The sequence below is a fragment of the Carettochelys insculpta genome, chromosome 20, assembly GCF_033958435.1.
Source record: "Carettochelys insculpta isolate YL-2023 chromosome 20, ASM3395843v1, whole genome shotgun sequence".
Lineage (NCBI taxonomy): Eukaryota > Metazoa > Chordata > Testudines > Carettochelyidae > Carettochelys > Carettochelys insculpta.
In genome coordinates this window covers 8,350,850-8,368,599 of record NC_134156.1, presented here as the reverse complement: position 1 = coordinate 8,368,599, position 17,750 = coordinate 8,350,850, and the positions used below count along the sequence as shown (strand labels likewise).

The window sequence follows — 17,750 nt, the reverse complement described above, 5'->3', positions numbered from 1 at the left end:
GTCCATGGCAGACTGCGAAGAGTTGCAAAGGAGTTTCACAAAACTGGGTGACAGGGCAACACAATGGCAGATGAGATTCAATGTTGAGCTGTAGCCCCAGCTGGCTGTTGGATGCATGGTGTCTATCTGGTCACGTCATTCAGTCCAATGCCCTTTTGGGACACAGATCGTTCCTTTGTTCTATGGTTGTGTGTACCTGGCACTATGGGGCAATTTTATCTGATTGTTTAATGCAATGTCTTGTGTCCACCTCCACTCTCAGCCCTGTGACGTACTGCCCATCCTGGAGAGCTTTGGGAATGCTAAAACCATCCTCAATGACAACTCAAGCCGCTTTGGGAAGTTTCTGCACATCCACCTGAGGCAGTGAGTTAAAGGATGCTGCCCTTAGCCAGCTGTGCAGCAAAGTGTGCTGGGGTGGGAGGGGAATTAGCCAGGCATGCAAAGGAACAGATCCAAGACTAATCTGTTGGAGTGTGAGTTATGCAGGAGGGTTACACAACAACTGTCTTCCCTCCCCGCCATTGGTTATTGGGGTGGAGATCAGTGTTCGCTCAGGGTTTGCTTTTCAGACTGTCTACAAAAGAACCCTTGAATCTTACACGATTTCCCAGACTAAAACTACCAAGCTTCCATCTACTGGGCTATCCTTATTATAGTAGCACTGAGGGCTCCGTTGTGCTAGGTGCTGTACATGTACCCAGGGAGTGAGTGAGAGTATGTACAGCACCTGCAAACCTCCTTGAAGCTCCACTTAGATGCTCTTACTTTGACATGGCAAATATTTTGGCCAGTTCTACGCTAGACCCGAAAGTCGATCATAGATACGAGTTACAGCAATGGCAATTGCATAGCTGTAATGGACGTATCTAACGTCGACTTATCAGGCCATCCTCCCAGATGAAGGTCGACAGGAGACACTCTCCCATTGACCTCCCTTACTCCTTATGATAATGAGGAGAACCAGGGTCGGCTGTTGAGCCCTGGTAGTTCAATTTCATGTGTGAAATCAAACCCCGGAAAATCAACCCTGATTGGGTCGATATCCCGGTAAGGATAGACGTACCCTTTACTAATGAAAGGTCTGTAATAAAACCATTCCTACAACAAAACACCCAGATAATGTTTAGGTCTCTCCCAAACTCCATCCCCGACAGCACTTTATTATTATTTCAAAAGCCCCTAAGAGCCGGAGTCATATCTCAGGCCCCCACTGTGCTAGGTGCTGTAGATATACAGGCCAAAAAGCAGGTCTCTGCCCCATTACATCTGATGTGTAAGAAAAGAGACAGGTGGGTGTAGACCAACAAGGGAGTACCAGGAAATAATGAGCACAGACGTATGGAGAATGGTTCAGGAACATGCACTAGTTACAGCTCAGACCATTCTGGGGCTTGTTCTGTGGGGATCTTTATCCCTAGGTAAAGACTCCCTCTCCCCATCCCCCTGCACAGAGTACAGCTGGGTCTCCAGTAAGCCTCTTACAGAACCCTTCCCTCTCCCTCCCACAGTGGGGCCGTGGTGGGTACGTCCATCTCCCAGTACCTTCTGGAAAAGTCCCGCGTTGTATTCCAGGTAAGAGCCACACACCCCTTCATCTCCAGACCTCTTTAGACAGTCTCTTGCTGTCTAGGCTCTGTTTGTGTGTGGTGAGGGTCTCAGTGAGTTACCAAAGTGGGGCCCAAATGCAGGGAGCACCTGCAGCTTCTCTAGTCAGAAGGCCAAAGGCAGGCCCGTAGTCCTAGTGGAAGGTATGGGATTTGGGTTTGTCTCATGGGTCACCTAGGGGGGCACGTGATGAGCTTTATCAAGGTATCTGGAGCCCTTCCTGTGGTAGAGCCCCTCCCACAGTGGAGTCCTGCGTGCACCACCTCTGCTCTGCCAGTGCTAAGCCAGCCCTGGGCCTCTCCGGAGGAGAAGCCACCAGTGGTGATGACCTGTGTGGTGCTTTGTGAGACAGACAAATATCCACCAGAGCCTGGGTTCAGCTACCATTGAGCTCGCTGCCCTGGGAGCAAAGGTGCCTGGGATGACAGATCAACCTAGAGGGCTTTGCCCCCATTCCACTGTTCTGTCGACGCCCCTTGTCTTTTTTTCCCTTAATAAGACAGATCACAGGCATCCCAAACACCTTGCTCAGCTGCAGCGGGGTTTTTAATTGGCCAGGCATTACAGCACGTTCTCAGTAAACCCAAATCCAATGAGGTGATTTTAAATTATTTTTAGATCTCCGTGTCCCTCCTGCAATGTCTTGGCCAGGGTGACGGCCATCCCCTGGGCAACACAGGCTAAACACTAAGTCCATATACATGGCTGTGTTCCTACTGGCAGCATAACATTTTTGCAAGTAATGTTGTGGCATTCAGCTGTGTTGAGTTAAACATCTTTGGAGACAGAGCTGGGAACAAGATGCCTAGAAGCTGCTGAAAGTGTTGGGTTTTCCATCGTTCTTTGGGCACTTTTCTTTTCTTTGCTGTATTTGCTCCCCCAGAAGAAGTGCTAAATTCTCCACGTGGGTATATTTTTCCTTAGACAAGGGTATAAGGACAAAATGTGCCCTGATTTAACATCCATCTAACCCCTGTGAGGTAGATCCACAGCTGGTGTATCGCAGGATAGCTCAAGGGTGTTGGCTGAACGCCAGCCCCACCCCTTCCAGTCAAGGCCCAGTCCCTTCCGCACCCTCATCCCCATGGATCCAAGCACAGCCCCCACCCCAGGTTGTTGCCCCCAGATCCCTTAATCTCACCCACCCCAGTGAGTGGCGCAGTCCCACTCTTCCTGGCCAGCCAGAGCACCTGGTGGTTGGAGAGCTGGGTGGCCACGCCATGGATCTAGCCCTCCCCGGTGGCCAGAGAGTCGGGTAGCTGTATATCCTCCGCCCTCCCAGGCAGTGGGAGCCTGGGCAGTTTTGGAAAGGCAGTGCCTTCTGTTGCATGTGGTATTCGCCACCCATGTGGGAGCTGCCCCGATGTGCAGGAAACCACAGTGAAAAATCTGTCCCACTGAAGTAAACAGGCGGAATTTGGCTCAGATTTGCAGTAGGGTTAAATGTATTGCTAAATATGAGGTCCCTCAATCCCCAGCAGTTTGAACTATACTTCTTAAAGTTTATTAAAAGTTCCATTAAATTCTACCCCCTCCCCCACGCTCTGCGTGGGTAGGCCAGGACCAGCAGTGTGAAGGGGGCATTCTTGTTCATGGTGTTTCTGGTAGCAAGAGGCACTGGATGGAAATGTCAGAGTAAGCCTATTCTTTTGGAGTCTCCAGCCTGGCTTTGCAGAGCCCAGAGGTTTGCATGAGTGCCATGTGGTGGGAGATATGTCTTCCCTCGGTTCTGAAGCAGTGGACTGGTGGAGTGGAACGTTTGGCCATCTCTTTGGACAATCTCCTTTTAGGCCCGTAGGGAGAGGAGCTACCATGTGTTTTATGAGCTGCTGGCAGGCTTGCCCATGGAGCAGAAAGAGCAGCTTTACCTGCACGAGGCAGAGACATACTTTTACCTGAATCAGGTGAGTGAGGGGGTGGAGCAAACTGCAGAGAGGCATGATCGAACCAGAGCTTTCATTGCTCAACAGCCTAGTGCTGGGGACCCAACAAGAAATAGGTAAGAAGATGAGTTCCCTGCTTCCCTTCTGGGTTGCCCCTCCCAGAGGTGACACAGGGCTCTGTTTTGGAATGGCTCTTGGCTACCTTCTGCACTCACAGAGTCGTAGAACACTAGGACTGGAAGGACCTCAAGAGGTCACCGAGTCCAGTCCCCTGCCCGCATGACGCTGTCTCTAGACCATCCCCGTTAGATGTCTGTGTAACCATCTCTTAAATATCTCCACTGATGGAGATTCCACTGTCTGGTCCCTTCTCACTCTTGACCCAAGGAACGTGTATCTTTCTGTTTGGAGAGTCTCTGTCATTTCCACTTCCCCTCTCATGATTCAGGGTCTGCTTCCTCTTGCAAAAAGCTGTATTATTGGGACTCTTGTTTTTATATATATCGGAGAGGTAGCCGAGTTAATCTGTATCTTCAAAAGCAACAAGAAGTCCTGTGGCACCTTATAGACTAACAGATGTTTTGGAGCATAAGCTTTCATGGGCAAAGACCCGCTTCATCAGATGCAACAGATGTTGTTTTTATATAGGTCACCCAAATATGCAGACCCTCTGGCTCCACCTATCGGAGAGAACCAATATTTCAACCCCAGCTGTTCAAAAATAACGCCTCAGGCCCACCAAAATCCATGAGCTTATGTAAAAAGAATAGATTTTTGGTGTTTTCATTTGCCCTCTGCTTATTTGAGTCTGTGGGGTGCAGCGGGGTCACCTTTTGAAGCTTTCTCCACAGTCATGGGAGCTAGAAACAGGGCTGTTGATTAATCGCAGTTAATTCCACTCAAAAAAATGAATCACAATTAATCACAGTTTTCACTGCACAATTAAACAGTGGGGGCCAGAGTAGGACTCTCTCCAGCCCTCTCCCACCCCAGGAGCAGCATACTCACCCCAGCAGCAGGAAGCGGAGTGACCCAGCTCCTGGCTGTGTTGCTGAGGGGAGTAGAGCAAGCTGCTGGGTCATGCTGCTTTGAAGCAGGGTCCCTCTGCTTCCCACAGCTCCCACTGCCCCTGGGGATTTGTAAGAGCAGCTGGACAAATGCTTGGCAGGGATTCTCTAGGCTCACTTGCTCTTGCGTCAGCACAGGGGGCTGGACTTGACTTCTGCAGGTCCCTTCCAGTCCTAGTCATAAGCGGGGAACTAAGGGTGGCGGGAGGGGGGCCGCTCCTGGCCTACTGCCCAGGGTCCCAGCTGCTGGCCTCATGCACGGGGGGGCTCTGCTGCCAGGCTACATGCTGGGGTCCCCGTTTGAGCCTTGCACGCCTGAGGTGTCTGCTGCCAGCCTACGCACCAAGGGCTCTGCTGCTGACCCCTTGTGCTGTGTCCATGGTTTGAGCCCTGCTGCCTGGTGCTATCAAAAAAGGTTCAACTTCAGATCCTGCCACAGGGTGAGAGAAGCTTTTCCTATTGTGGAAACAGAGTACAACCCTTATTTACCACTTAAGGGCTCCCCTGCTATGCATCTGACAAGGCTGGGCCATTGGAGGTGTCCCACGTGGGGGGCCTAGCTGATCTTTCTACTCTGGCTCAGTCTGCTGCCGTGTCCTATGAAGAATTGTGGCATCAACCGATTTCCATGGGATTCATTAATTTGTTCATGAAACATGCAGGGTGCATGGTGTCATTCAGATAATAGGATGATGGGTGAAGAGCCACATGCAGCTGTGAGGGCATTGGGAGGCAGCATCATGGTCTGAGCAGCACTGGGGGCTTGCATAGCCTAGGCCCCACCCCTTCTGCCCTTGGCCCCACCCCTTCCAGAGCAGGGAGCCAGACTGCCCTCCCACCTTGCCCCAGGGCTGTCAGCCCCACTGGTGCTGATGTGTGACTTCAGGTAGCTCATACACACAGATAAAGAGAGAATCTGCCCCCAAGAGCTGAGAGAGAAGAGACGGGACACACTGGGGAAATCCAAGAAGAGCTCTCTCTTCTCAACCCATCCCAATGCAAGCTGGCGCCAAGTGCAGTCTGGTATTGGGTTCCCACTCCCTCTGACCTTTATTCAAATGAGTTTCCTCCAGCGGCCTGAGGTTGCAGGGCAGGCTCTAGCCAGGGAAGGATTTGGACTGAAGGGAGAAGACAATGCTCAGATACAAGCTCCTGCCCTCTCAGTAGCTGAGGAAGGTGGTAATTGACATCAGTGTAACTATACCCGTCAGTAGCAAAGTTTCCTCATGTGTTGTGTCACCCAGTAGTGGAATATGCTGTATCGGGAACAGGAGAATGAGAGCTCCCAGCTGGAGAGAGGTGCAGTCTAGCATTCCAAGTGCTGGATACCCCTAGGGCAGGAGTGGAGGAAGTGCCTTAGAAAGGGGCGTCAGGCACATGGTCAGACTGTTGCCCACCCTCATGCTGTTCCCACACCCCCATCTCTCGCCCTTATATCAAGCATGAGGGCCAGAGTCCCCTGGCCCCCTCCCTTCCAATGCCCCTGCCTGAGGCCTGTGGAGTTCAGAAGTTTGGGTAGGCCTCTCTCCTTCTGATGAGCCCACCCCAAGCCCCTGGGCTTTGGCACCTAAATCTGCGCTTCATCATTTGGACCCCGCTAGCGCTGTTGGTACCAGATGTGAAGGGGCCAGTCTATAGGTCTGACCACGGGCTTGTGTTGCTTCTCTCAGGGCAGAGCATGCGACCTCTTGGGGAAACAAGATGATCAGGACTTTGCGGTTTTGGTGCAAGCTCTGCAGGTGATCGGCCTCTCAGATGATCAGCTGAGCTCCATCTGGGCAGTGCTGGCTGCTGTCCTGCAGTTGGGGAACATCTGTTTTACCTCCTGCGAGGTACGTTGGCACCTTGCCCGTTTGGCAGTGACTCATATGGAACAGGGCATCAGCCTTGTTTGATGGGCCTTGGGACAGTAGCCTCAGGTCTACATGATCCCCCTAGAGCCCCACCCCCTCCTGCCAGACTGCAGCAAATACCAAGGAAAAAAGAGAGCAGGACCCAGTTGCCTGGGCTGCCAAGGGATCGTTAGAACTTGGAGAGCTGATTTACAGGCCCAAGGCAAGATTTTGCTCACTACAGTATGATCTGCCCCCAGAGGTGCTGGAACCAGCGGTGACGGGGGCGCTGCAGCACTTCTCGGTTTTGAAGTGTTTTCCACTATATACGGGGTTTACAGTTTGCTGTAATGGCTCTCGGCACCCCCACTATGCATATTATTCCAGCGCCACTGCCTGTCCCCATTCGGTGGGACGAGTCCAATTATCTGCAGAAGTCTGGTGATGACGACTGGGTCTGTGTCGAGTATAAACTTAGACCAGTTCTTCTGCCCTGTGGTTTAGAAGGAATCCTTTGGCCTTGCAGCCATCCCGAGTAACGTGGAAATCCAGATTGTGGCCAATTTGCTGCGTGTCTCAGCAGATCTCCTCCAAAGTGCCATCACTCACCGAGTCACAGTGAGTACTGCATGGCTGCCTCAGCCGACTCCCTGCTGCCCTGAGGGACTTCAGTGGTGAGGTTGCATCGTGTAGAGAGAGTGCAGACATGAGAAGTTCACGCTTTCCCATGGCATTTGGTCCCGAGAAGCCATAGACTGAGTTGCTGTGGATGGGCTCATGCTGTAAAAGACTCCATTCCTGGCCAGGCTAAATTATGCTTGCAAAAGGCCCTATTTAGTATGAAGTTCATATTTGTGCCCACAGCTGAAATCTGGGGGGAGATCTGGGAACCTTGGCCCCATCCCTTCTGGAGCATGGAGCCATGCTCCCCTTCCACCTTCTCCAGAGCCTGCGGCGGCTGTCAGCAGCTACAACTGCTAACGATCATCAAAATCCAAAACTTCCACTTTAAAAGATTTCTCAACAGTTTTGGGCACTCCCCAGCCTCTACAGTTAAGTGACACCATATAGTGAATCAAGTGCTTGACCAAAGGGTAACTCTGAAGTGCATTGAACTTAGGGTCTGGCCGTATGCTGGAGGGAGAAAGCTCCTGAACGGGTGGATCCTCTGGTGAGAATGTCCTGGCACTGGCCCGGAAGGCATAAACTCTGGGAGTTCAGTAAGAGCAATCTACTGGAAAGTGACTCCTGCAGCAGATCACAGAGGGAGATTGGATGGGTTTGATTTTTATTTACACTGCGACCCCTTTCTGTCACTGTGACAGTGTAAAGAGACCTGGCAGGGGCCTAAATTACATCCACACCTACCACAAATACCCCTTTCGATTGGTAAAGATGTGAAAGTGCAAATTAGTTTCGGACCTGATATCTTGGATATTCCAGACCACTAAGGCTAGAGCTACACTAGCCCCATCTCGAAATAATTTATGCAATTGGTATTATGCAAGTTGTGTAAGTTATTTTGATGTAGCTTATTTCAAAATTAGTACTGGCCGTGCAGCACCGAAGTTCGAAATAAGTGCCTATTTCAAATTTCCCGCTACCCCTCTCCCAACAAGGGGTAGAGGGAACAAAATACCATGCTCAAAATAGCCATACTATTTCAAGTGGGGTGTTTGGCTGTGGGGTTTCTATTTCGGGATACAAATGTATCCAGAATATCTATTCCAAAATAGCTTATTTTGAAATAAGACTGCTACACACAAAATGCATTTCAAAATAGCGGTTAGCTGTTTTGAAAAACACCATCTAAACATATAGCACCTATTTCAAAACAGAACCCTTGGAAGCACGATGGCTTATTTCGAAATAGGCTCTATTCCCTGTCTTAACAGCATCTATTTCAAAATAGGCATTATTCCTTGTGAAATGAGGGTTACCAATTTTGAAATAAGTCAACCACTATTTCAAATTTATTTCAAAATAGTGGTTGCATCCTGTAGACTCTAGGGCTGTTTCTACACATGCCACTTTCTTAAAAGTGGCATGCTGATAAATGGCCTGAAATATGCTAATGAGGCACATATGCAAATTCACTGTGCCTCATTAGCATAAGGTCATGTGGTTTGGAGTCCGGAAGGATATCTTCCGGACTCCAAACCACATGACCTTATGCTAATGAGGTGCAGGGAATTTGCATCTGTGACTTATTAGGATATTTCACTGTTTATTAGCATGCCACTTTTGAAGAAAGTGGCATGTGTAGAAACGGCCTCGGTGAGTTATTTGAAAATATCAGCTGTTATTTTGCGAAAACTTTCCTGTGTAGACCTACCCTAAGGGATTTATTAATACTCTTTTCTAATTTTCACCTTGCTTTAAGCCAAGAAAATTCCCAAGCGAAGTGCTTTGTTAGGTTCTGTCAGTTACCTGGGGGGTTCCGGACAAAGCCATTTCTCATCAGCTTTTTCATGCCTTTCTGCCCAGGTGACACCATATGATCGTATATTCACCCCTTTGTCCGTGGAAAGCGCTGTTGATGCCAGGTAACTTCCAATGCTTTTGTCTCTTTGTCTTAGTTTGGTTTAGTTCCACTGTGTTGTCTTCAATTCAGAGTGACTTGCTTTGCTCTTCTCTCCACCCAGGGATGCCATTGCCAAGGCTCTCTATTCCCTGCTCTTTAATTGGCTTCTGGAGAAGATCAATGAGTGGCTAGCACCCTGGGAAATGGACAGCGCAATGGGCGTGGTTGACATCTATGGCTTTGAGGTCGCTTTCTGGTTCCATTGTATGGTCTTAGAGCCATTGACATGGCTGCTTGGGCTTCTCATTCATAGGTGTGGGCCAGGCCTGCTGATGGGGAAAGCAAAGGGGGCAGTTGCCCCCAGGCCTGGCAATTCAAAAGGGCCCAAGGCTACCAGCTGCAGCTGCAGGAGCGGCAATGGCTGAAGCCATGGGGGCCTTTAAATCACTGCTGGAGCACTGCATGTTGTGCTCCAGGCTCTGAGGGCTGGCTGAGGGACTGATGCAGTGCACTCCAGGCAGTGCTAAGTGCTGGCTGTCCCAGGCCCCGCCCCTTCTGCCTGAGGCCCTGCCCCTTCTGGGAGTACAGAACTACACCCCCGCACCTGGCTTCCCTGGTGTTGGCTGAGGGAAGACAGTGTCCCCCAGAGGGTGGGACCCTGTGTATTGTCTGCAAAACACCATATGTATGTTTAATGCTATAAAAATAATAACGCCTTGGGCCAGCTTGGCCCTTTCTGTGTGTGCATGCAAAGAACCAAGCCACTTCGGGTTTAAATCAGAACAAATCCAGGTCTCTGCCCAGACCTTGAACTGAATCCAAACCGCATTTCTGTTTAGTTTCTCCCAGGTCATGAAAGTCCCTGGCACTTTCCAACATACAGACTGTATTGAATATAGATCAAAAGCATGGCCCAGAAGAGAGTGCTGTAGTTGAAAGACAAAGAAAGTTGGTGCATAGCCGTTAGCGAGACACTAATTTAAACGCTCTGTTTAGGTTCTGGTTAAAGAAGGTCCTACAGAACCTAGGAGCAATAGAAATGTTTGCACAGCTGTTTGTTCTTAAATAGATTCCTACTGAAATAGTTTGGATTTAACTTTTCCCCAGCACTGCCAACCCTTCCGTGTTGCAATAGGGCAGGGGAGCTGGGAATGAAACCTGCCCGATCACTTTCATTGTCCAGGCCCAGAGAAACGCCAAAAGTAAACAAGCAGCACAGATGGCGGAAAATGTCTTTGATTTAAAAATAGAATAAAATTCAGTTTTAATCCTCCTGGGTATCCCTCCTAATGTAAGGAAGAAACTGGTTTCTTATGTATGATTTTTAATTATGACATTGGCCTTCATCCCTGGCCTTGTGATGAAATTGAAACTCTCTCAGGGTTATAGAATCATGGAATCATAGAACACTAGAACTGGAAGGGGCCTTGAGAGGTCATCAGGTCCAGTCTTCTGCCCTTGCAGCAGGATCAAGCATCCTAGAGTGTCTAGACCATTCTGGATAGATATCTATCTAACCTGCTCTTAAATATCTCCAGTGATGGAGATTCCACAACCTCCCTAGGCAATTTATTCCAATGTTTAACCACCCTGAGATTTAGCAAGTTTTTCCTAATGTCCAACCTAAACCTCCCTTGCTTCAGTTTAATCACATTGTTCCTTGTCCTATTCTCGGAGGCCAAGAAGAACGATTCTTCTCCCTCCTCCTTGTAACACTCTTCTAAATACCTGAAAACCACTATCATGTCCCCGCTCAGTCTTCTTTTTTCTAAACTGAACAAGCCCAGTTATTTCAGTCTTCCCTCATAGCTCATTTTCTCTAGATCTTTAATCATCCTTGTTGCTCTTCTCTGGACCTTCTCCAATTTCTCCACATCATTCTTGAAATGTAATATCCAGAACTGGGTGCAACACTCCATCCGATCAGCCTAATCTGCCCAGAGTAGAGCAAAAGAATGACTTCTCGTGTCTTGCTCATCCCACTCCTGTTAATGCATCTCAGAATCATGTTTGCTTTTTTTGCAGCAGCATCACGCTGTTGACTCATGTTTAGCTTGTGTTCCACTAGGACGCCTAGATCCCTTTCTGCAGTACTCCTTCCCAGACAGTCACTTCCCATTCTGTATGTGCGAAACTGAGTGTGCCTTCCGAAGTGGAGTACTTTGCATTTGTCCTCATTGAACATCATCCTCAGACCATGTCTGCAGTTTGTCCAGATCATTTTGAATTATGACCCTATCCTCCAAAGCAGTTGCAACCCCTCCCAGCTTGGTGTCGTCTTTTTATTGTTGTTTTCCATGTGCCTCTGTGCTTCCTGCACCTGTGCCATTCCCAACCTCATTAAGGACCCAACAGCCACTGAAGTCAATGGAAAGACTCCCGTTGATTTATGGGGCTTTGGCTCAGACCCTGGAAGTAGGATCTCTACTAGAGGTCTTGTGAAACTACTAATGTATGGCAGCAACACCTTGAAGCCCTAATCAAGAGCCAGAGTTCCATTGTGCCAGGTGCTGTACAAACCAGTCCCTGCCCCGAAGGGCTCTCCAGATTCCATCAGTGTAGATAACATGCAGGTCTCAGCATGAGTGGGAGTTATGTGGCCTGAATGGATGCTATGACACTTTTGCAGGTATTTCGCATCCTTGTGCTGTTCCAGGTGTGTGTGCATGGCCGTGCATATATAGAGAAGGATGTACATAGGGGCAATATATGACCTTTATTCCCCAGGTCCCTTCCTATCTTGCCCTGCCTCTTCCTGTGCAGCCTGTCCTGTGAACATAAGGCAGCCCCAACCCTGCTCCCGCCCAGCTGAGAACAGAGCAGGGAAAACCAGAAATGAGACAAACTGTATTTCTCAGACTAATTATCAGGATTTGCTGAGAACAGGCTGGCAGGGCTGTGGGCTCGAGTCAGCAGAGGAAGATGCTACATGTTACGTACAGCTCTGTACGCCCTCCAGGACGGACTGCAGCACAAATTCTTCAGCTTGACTTTACCCCAAGCCTCTTCTGTCTGGCCCTTTCACCCTTCTGCTCCTCCCCACAATTTCCCCTCTCCCTTTTCAGAGTCTTAGAACTGGAAGGAACTACAAGAGGTCATCAAGTCAAGTCCCCTGCTCTCATGGCAGGACAAGCACCACCTAGACCATCCCTGACAGGTGTTTGTCTGACCTGATCTTTAAAATCTCCAGTGATGGAGATTCCGTAGCCTCCCTAGGCAATTTTTTCCAGTGTTTAACCACCCTGAGAAGAAGTTTTTCTTAATCTCCAACCTAAGTCTCCCTCAGTACAAGTTAGGTCCTATCTTCAGCAGTGAAGAAAAATCATTTTCCTCCCTCCTCCTTGTAACAACCTTTTAGGTACTTGAAAACTGTTATCATGTCCCTTCTCAGTCTTCACTTTCCCAGACTAAACAAACCCAATTCCTTTACTCTTCCCTCATAGGTCGTGTTTTCTAGACCTTTAATAATTTTTGTTGATGTTCTCCGGCTTAATTATTGTGGAGTAGATCAGAAGAATGACTTCTCGTGTCTTGTTTACAACACTCCTGCTAATGCATCCCAGAATGGTGTTTGCTTTTTTTGCAACAGTGTCACACTGTTGTCTCATATTTAGCTTGTGGTCTCCTAGGACCCCCCCAGATCCCTTTCTGGAGTACCCTTTCCTGGGTACTAATTTCCCATTCTGTACAGTTAGAGCTGATTGTTCCTTCTTCAGTGGCGTACTTTGCAGTTGTCCTTATTAAATTTCATTCTATTTACCTCAGACCATTTCTCCAGTTTGTCCACATCATTCTGAAATACAATTCTATCCTCCAAAGCACTTGCAACCCTTCCCCGCTTGGGTATCATGTGCAAACTTTATAAACTTACTCCCTGTGCCATCATCTAAATGGTTGATAAAGATGTTGAATAGAACTGGTCCCAGAACTGATCCCTGTGGAACCCCGCTTGTTATGTCCTTTCAGAAGCAGGTCTTTGCCCACGAAAGCTGATGCTCCAAAATATCTGTTAGTCTATAAGGTGCCACAGGAATTTTTGTTGTTTTCGAAGAGACAGACTAACACGGCTGTCTCTCTCATACTTCTCTGGGAACAGATAGCCAAGCATTTATGCACCTGCTTTACTATAGCTCCATGTAGGGTTCTATGACCCCGTGTCTGTCTTACCTATTAGATGGTCAGCTCTTTGGCTCAGGGGCTGCCTTCTGTTCTAATGCCATTTGGTCCATGCCTAGCACAGTAGGACTCTATTCAGGGTTGGTCATTCGGCATTACTGTGACAAAGATGGTAACAATAACAGAAAAGAGTGAGGGATGTGTCTTTCTACATGTCCACAGGATCTGGGGGTGAACAGCTTAGAGCAACTGTGCATCAACTTTGCAAATGAGCATCTCCAACATTTCTTCAGACAGACAGTCATTACCCAGGAAGAGGTAAAACAGAGACCTCACCAGGAGATGGGGAATGACAGCTGCAGCAAATTGGGTCGGTCTCAGCTCGAGGTTCCTCCTTAACAGGAAAAGAGGGGTGGACTTCGTTCACTTATCCAGTACTGATATGCTCCCACTACAGGTCATGCTTCTGAGGTTCTGTTGTTACTGACCCTGTGCTAATTCTGCAGTAAGATCGTGGGAGAGAATCTGCTAGAGCATGTCTCTATTTTACAGGGTTTATAAGCAGCATAGTTGGGATCTGGGATCCTGATCACACCTGTAACTTCAAGGCCTGTTCCGGCAGCTAAGTGGTTGTACTTTGGGCAGGAGATTAGTGTAACTTCCACAATCATTTTCTCTTACACTCCCCCTATTTCTTGCTCTGTTATAGCTCTCTCCTCACAGATTAGAAAGAACATTCATAATCTTAGAAGACGGTTCCATGAGCTAAGATGGGGGAGCTCCCATGAAAGTTTCTTACAATATCGATTTAATAACTGGATCCTTTTACTAACTCCATGATTTCATCTCATTTTCATGGCTTGTTGGTGGGGTTGGCTGGATGTCTTTGCCCTGAAGGAGGAGTACGCCCATGAGGAGCTAGATTGGATTCTCATTTCCAAGATGGACCAAGAGTCGTGCCTGGATCTGATTGCTGCAAAGCCCCATGGCATCTTACGCATCCTGGATGACCAGACTTCATTGGCTCAGGTTAAGAATGCATCCTCGCAGTCAGCCATGCCTGGGATAGCAAATTAAGTGGGGAGAAGGTCAGTGGGGCTGTGTTTAGACTGCATCCCTAACTCAAAACAATTCATGCAATTTTCACAATACAAATTGCACAAATTATTTTGAGTTGCCTTATTTTCAAACTTGGTGCCATCCAAATGGCACTGAAATTCCAAATAAGCGCCTGTTTTGAAGTTTCTGCGACCTCTCTCACGACAAGCGGTAGCGAAACTGGAATACCGCACTAGAAACAGTGCTGCTATTTCGAGCACAGGGTGTAGCGCAGAGTTGCTATTTTGGGATACATTTGTGTCCTGAAATAGCAGTCATAGTCTAAACATAGCCTGGTCTTTGGAGAAAGGTCACTGGCGACTACTTAATCCTGATTTTGGTATCCACTCTACATTCACTTCCAGTTGTACTGAAAGTTCTCAGGACTGCTGTTCTACTAGCAGGGATTGTGTTTCTCTCTTGTAAGGGGTACAGTGGCGGAAGACAGTGAGATAAAACATTCTGAAAAGGGTAGAGATATTTCACTGCTTGGAAACTGCAGTACTTCATTTTTAAAAAAAAAAAAATCCTTCTCGGAAAATTTGGTTCAGGTATGTTTTATTTAGTAGACCTCGGTGAGAACTGGTGCTTGATTATTTTTGAAAAGGTGGGGTGGTTATCTTTAGAGTTATTTGCAGATCTAAAATTCCATGGCATGATCAGAGATAGACATGATTGTTGTTTGCCCTTGAAGAGCTTATAGGATGATCCTCTTCCCCCATCCTTCTGGGGTTGTCAGTGGGGATTGAACCCCTGACCCTAATGCTGAAAAAGAGAGCGACTACCTCTTAAACTGTGATTCTAACAACTGGCAGCTTTAGTAAACTTCTACCCTCTATCAACTAGTAGCTGGGGCATATAACACAATTTAACAGTGGGTGGCACATACAGTAGGGTGTACCTGACTCCCTTTAAGGTACTACAGGTTGAACCTCTCTAGGCTAGCACCCTTGGGAACTGACCAGTGCTGAACAAAAGAATTTGCTGGACCATGGGAGGTCAGTATTGTCTACCGGCATGATCAACACTTCCGCTGCCTAGTGGGCTCTTAGGAGACATTTAGTGGTAAATTACAGCTCAACAACAGCAAAAAACACTGAGATCCAGGGCTGGTGGCTCTAAATAAACTTTATGGGACCATGGGAAACTGGGCCACACCCATGATATGTGGTCATCCAGCTCACTAAAATCATGCTGGACCCTGGATGTTGCTGGATGAGGGAGTCCTGGATGAGAGAGGTTCAACCTGAATTACGTATTTAATCCTTTAATCCCAGTTTATCAATGGGTCTTCAATCTGAGAATAGGTTACAACTCTGTGAGGCATGTATCTATCTGCTGCACAGGCCACGGACCACACCTTCCTCCAGAAGTGCCATTACCATCATGGAAATAGCCCTTGGTACCACAAAACCAAACTGCCTTTGCCAGTCTTCACCGTGCGGCACTATGCAGGTCCTGTCACCTATCAGGTAAACTCCTGGGATGAGGCTGGAGGACTCTCAGAGCAGCTTGAGCAGGGAGCACAGGGTATTAAGGGTGGAGGAGATTAGAGAAGGTGCAGTGGGAGCTTAGGGGAGCCCTTGTGTTCTCAGGTTACACATGGTTAATTCTGAGCCACGGTAGGAACCATCAGAAGATCCATGGATGGGAACTTTTGCAGGATGCTGGGCGGTGTCTGTCAGTGCTGGGTTTTGTGTCTGGCTTTGATGGTCTGTGGCTGATCAATCAGAGTTTGACTTTACAGGTTCACAAGTTTCTGAATAAAAACCATGACCAGCTGCGCCCAGAGCTCCTTGAGATTTTCTCCCAGAGTCACCTCAAGGTACAGTACTCAGGGTTGTGCTGCCTCTGATGCAGGATCCTTTATTGCAGGGGTGCGCAGAGTGGGGGGTGGCCGAAATTTCATAAGGCCGCTGGGTCTCAGGCTCATCCATACCATTTAAAATGTTCATAGAATCATAGAACACAAGACCTGGAAGGGACCTCAAGAGGTCATCGAGTCCAGTCCCCTGGCCTCATGGCAGGATCAAGTACCTTCTACCATCCCTGACTGATGTCTGTCTAACCTGCTCTTAAATATCTCCAGTGATGGGGACTCCAAAACCTGCTTAGGCAATTTATTCCAGTGTTTAACCACCCTGACAGTTAAGAAGTTTTTCCTAATGTCCAACTTAAATCTTCTTTGCTTCAGTTTGAACCCGTTGCATCTTGTCCTCGAAATTTGTTATTATTTTTGTGTATGTGTATTCACACTTATATACCGATTAATAAAGTTTTTACATTCAACATACAGTAAACTCTTTCATATCCGACATTCTATCATCTGGAACTCTCGAATAACTGGCATTTTAACCATAAGTAAATTTTAGTTACATTTTCCAAAAGTACAGTATAGCAAAAGTAAATACAAATACATATGGCAAACACAATGTACAATACTACTGGTGTTGGTAAATATAGTACTCTGCATAAATTTTTGATTTTTTCTTTATATCTAACCATTTTCTTTACTGCTGTGCATTGCTAGGTATACCTCTCTACTATCCAGAATATTTGAATATCTGGCAACCTCCCAGTCTCAGGGCTGCTGGATATGAAAGCATTTACTGTACTTATTTTCTTACATGTGTCCAAAGGGTTTTTTCTCCCCCTAGGAACATAATCCAGTTTGGATTACATTAGATAGCTGGGGGGAGAACTCTGCTAATTGCAGGGACAAAACACGTAAAAACTTTGCTTCCTTCAGGGAAGCCCAAAGACCTGGGTGATGGGGGGTTAGTTAGTTTGGGAAGTAGCAAGAAACTTTACGCTACCGTTTGGGAAACCTGGACTAAGTGATGGATTTAGACTAATTCATGGACATGCCCAGGGTGTATGTTGGCTGCGTATTAACCCATTCTATCCTTTACCTCTTTCAGACTTTTAAATTCCTATTTTTGATTTCTCCTCCCCTTCCCTATACCTCCCCTCTACCCCTTCCCCCCCAGAGGGAACCTGGGAACATACTCTGGTCACAAGCGAACACAGTCCTGCTCTTGTGGGCCCATGTCCTCATTCTTTGACTCTGATCACTTCAGAGACTTATATCTCATAGCACAAAGGAGTTTTACTCACTGACCTTCCTTTTCCATCCCCTTTCCAGCTGGTGTCCCATCTTTTCCAGCAGGCCAGGGTGCATCATGGACAGCAGGAGGACCTGGCTGTGAGAGCCAAAGGACTTAAGCATCGTGCCTCTACGCTGGTGTCCCAATTCCAGCAGTCCCTGCAGGACCTCACAGCCAAGCTGAGGAGGTGAGGGATTCCCAGATGGGCTGGCTCCATTTGCAAGTTGACTGGTCTACTCAACGTCACCCCTGGCTAGACAGTTTGAGTGGGAAACTTTGGGGTCTGGGAATGAGCTCCAGGACCAGAGTGGCAGAGACTGAGTTGTTCGAGGCATTTGGTGTTGTCAGATGTTCCTGGAATGGGGCTGTTAATGTGGTCTCCTTTCCCTTTGTCCTGCAGGAGCCACACTTTCTTCATTCGCTGCATCACGCCCAATCCAAAAAAGGTAAGAAAACCACCTGTTTTGGGTGGCATAAGCAGCAGACACAGATTTTTGGGGGACTCCTCCAACATC

At 47.8% G+C, this 17,750-nt stretch overlaps 1 protein-coding gene across 1 annotated transcript in view; it reads left to right on the top strand.

The window, feature by feature from the left end:
- The window catches only part of MYO15B (myosin XVB), a 90,453-nt gene that overhangs the window by 13,616 nt on the left and 59,087 nt on the right, over nt 1-17,750 (top strand). The window contains exons 7-18 of the mRNA XM_075015016.1: nt 263-366; nt 1,512-1,575; nt 3,399-3,512; nt 6,229-6,390; nt 6,895-7,008; nt 8,878-8,936; nt 9,036-9,159; nt 13,928-14,059; nt 15,475-15,600; nt 15,876-15,953; nt 17,274-17,422; nt 17,636-17,681. Of these exons, the coding sequence (XP_074871117.1) occupies nt 263-366; nt 1,512-1,575; nt 3,399-3,512; nt 6,229-6,390; nt 6,895-7,008; nt 8,878-8,936; nt 9,036-9,159; nt 13,928-14,059; nt 15,475-15,600; nt 15,876-15,953; nt 17,274-17,422; nt 17,636-17,681 (1,272 nt within the window). The remainder of the gene's footprint in view (nt 1-262; nt 367-1,511; nt 1,576-3,398; nt 3,513-6,228; nt 6,391-6,894; nt 7,009-8,877; nt 8,937-9,035; nt 9,160-13,927; nt 14,060-15,474; nt 15,601-15,875; nt 15,954-17,273; nt 17,423-17,635; nt 17,682-17,750) is intronic.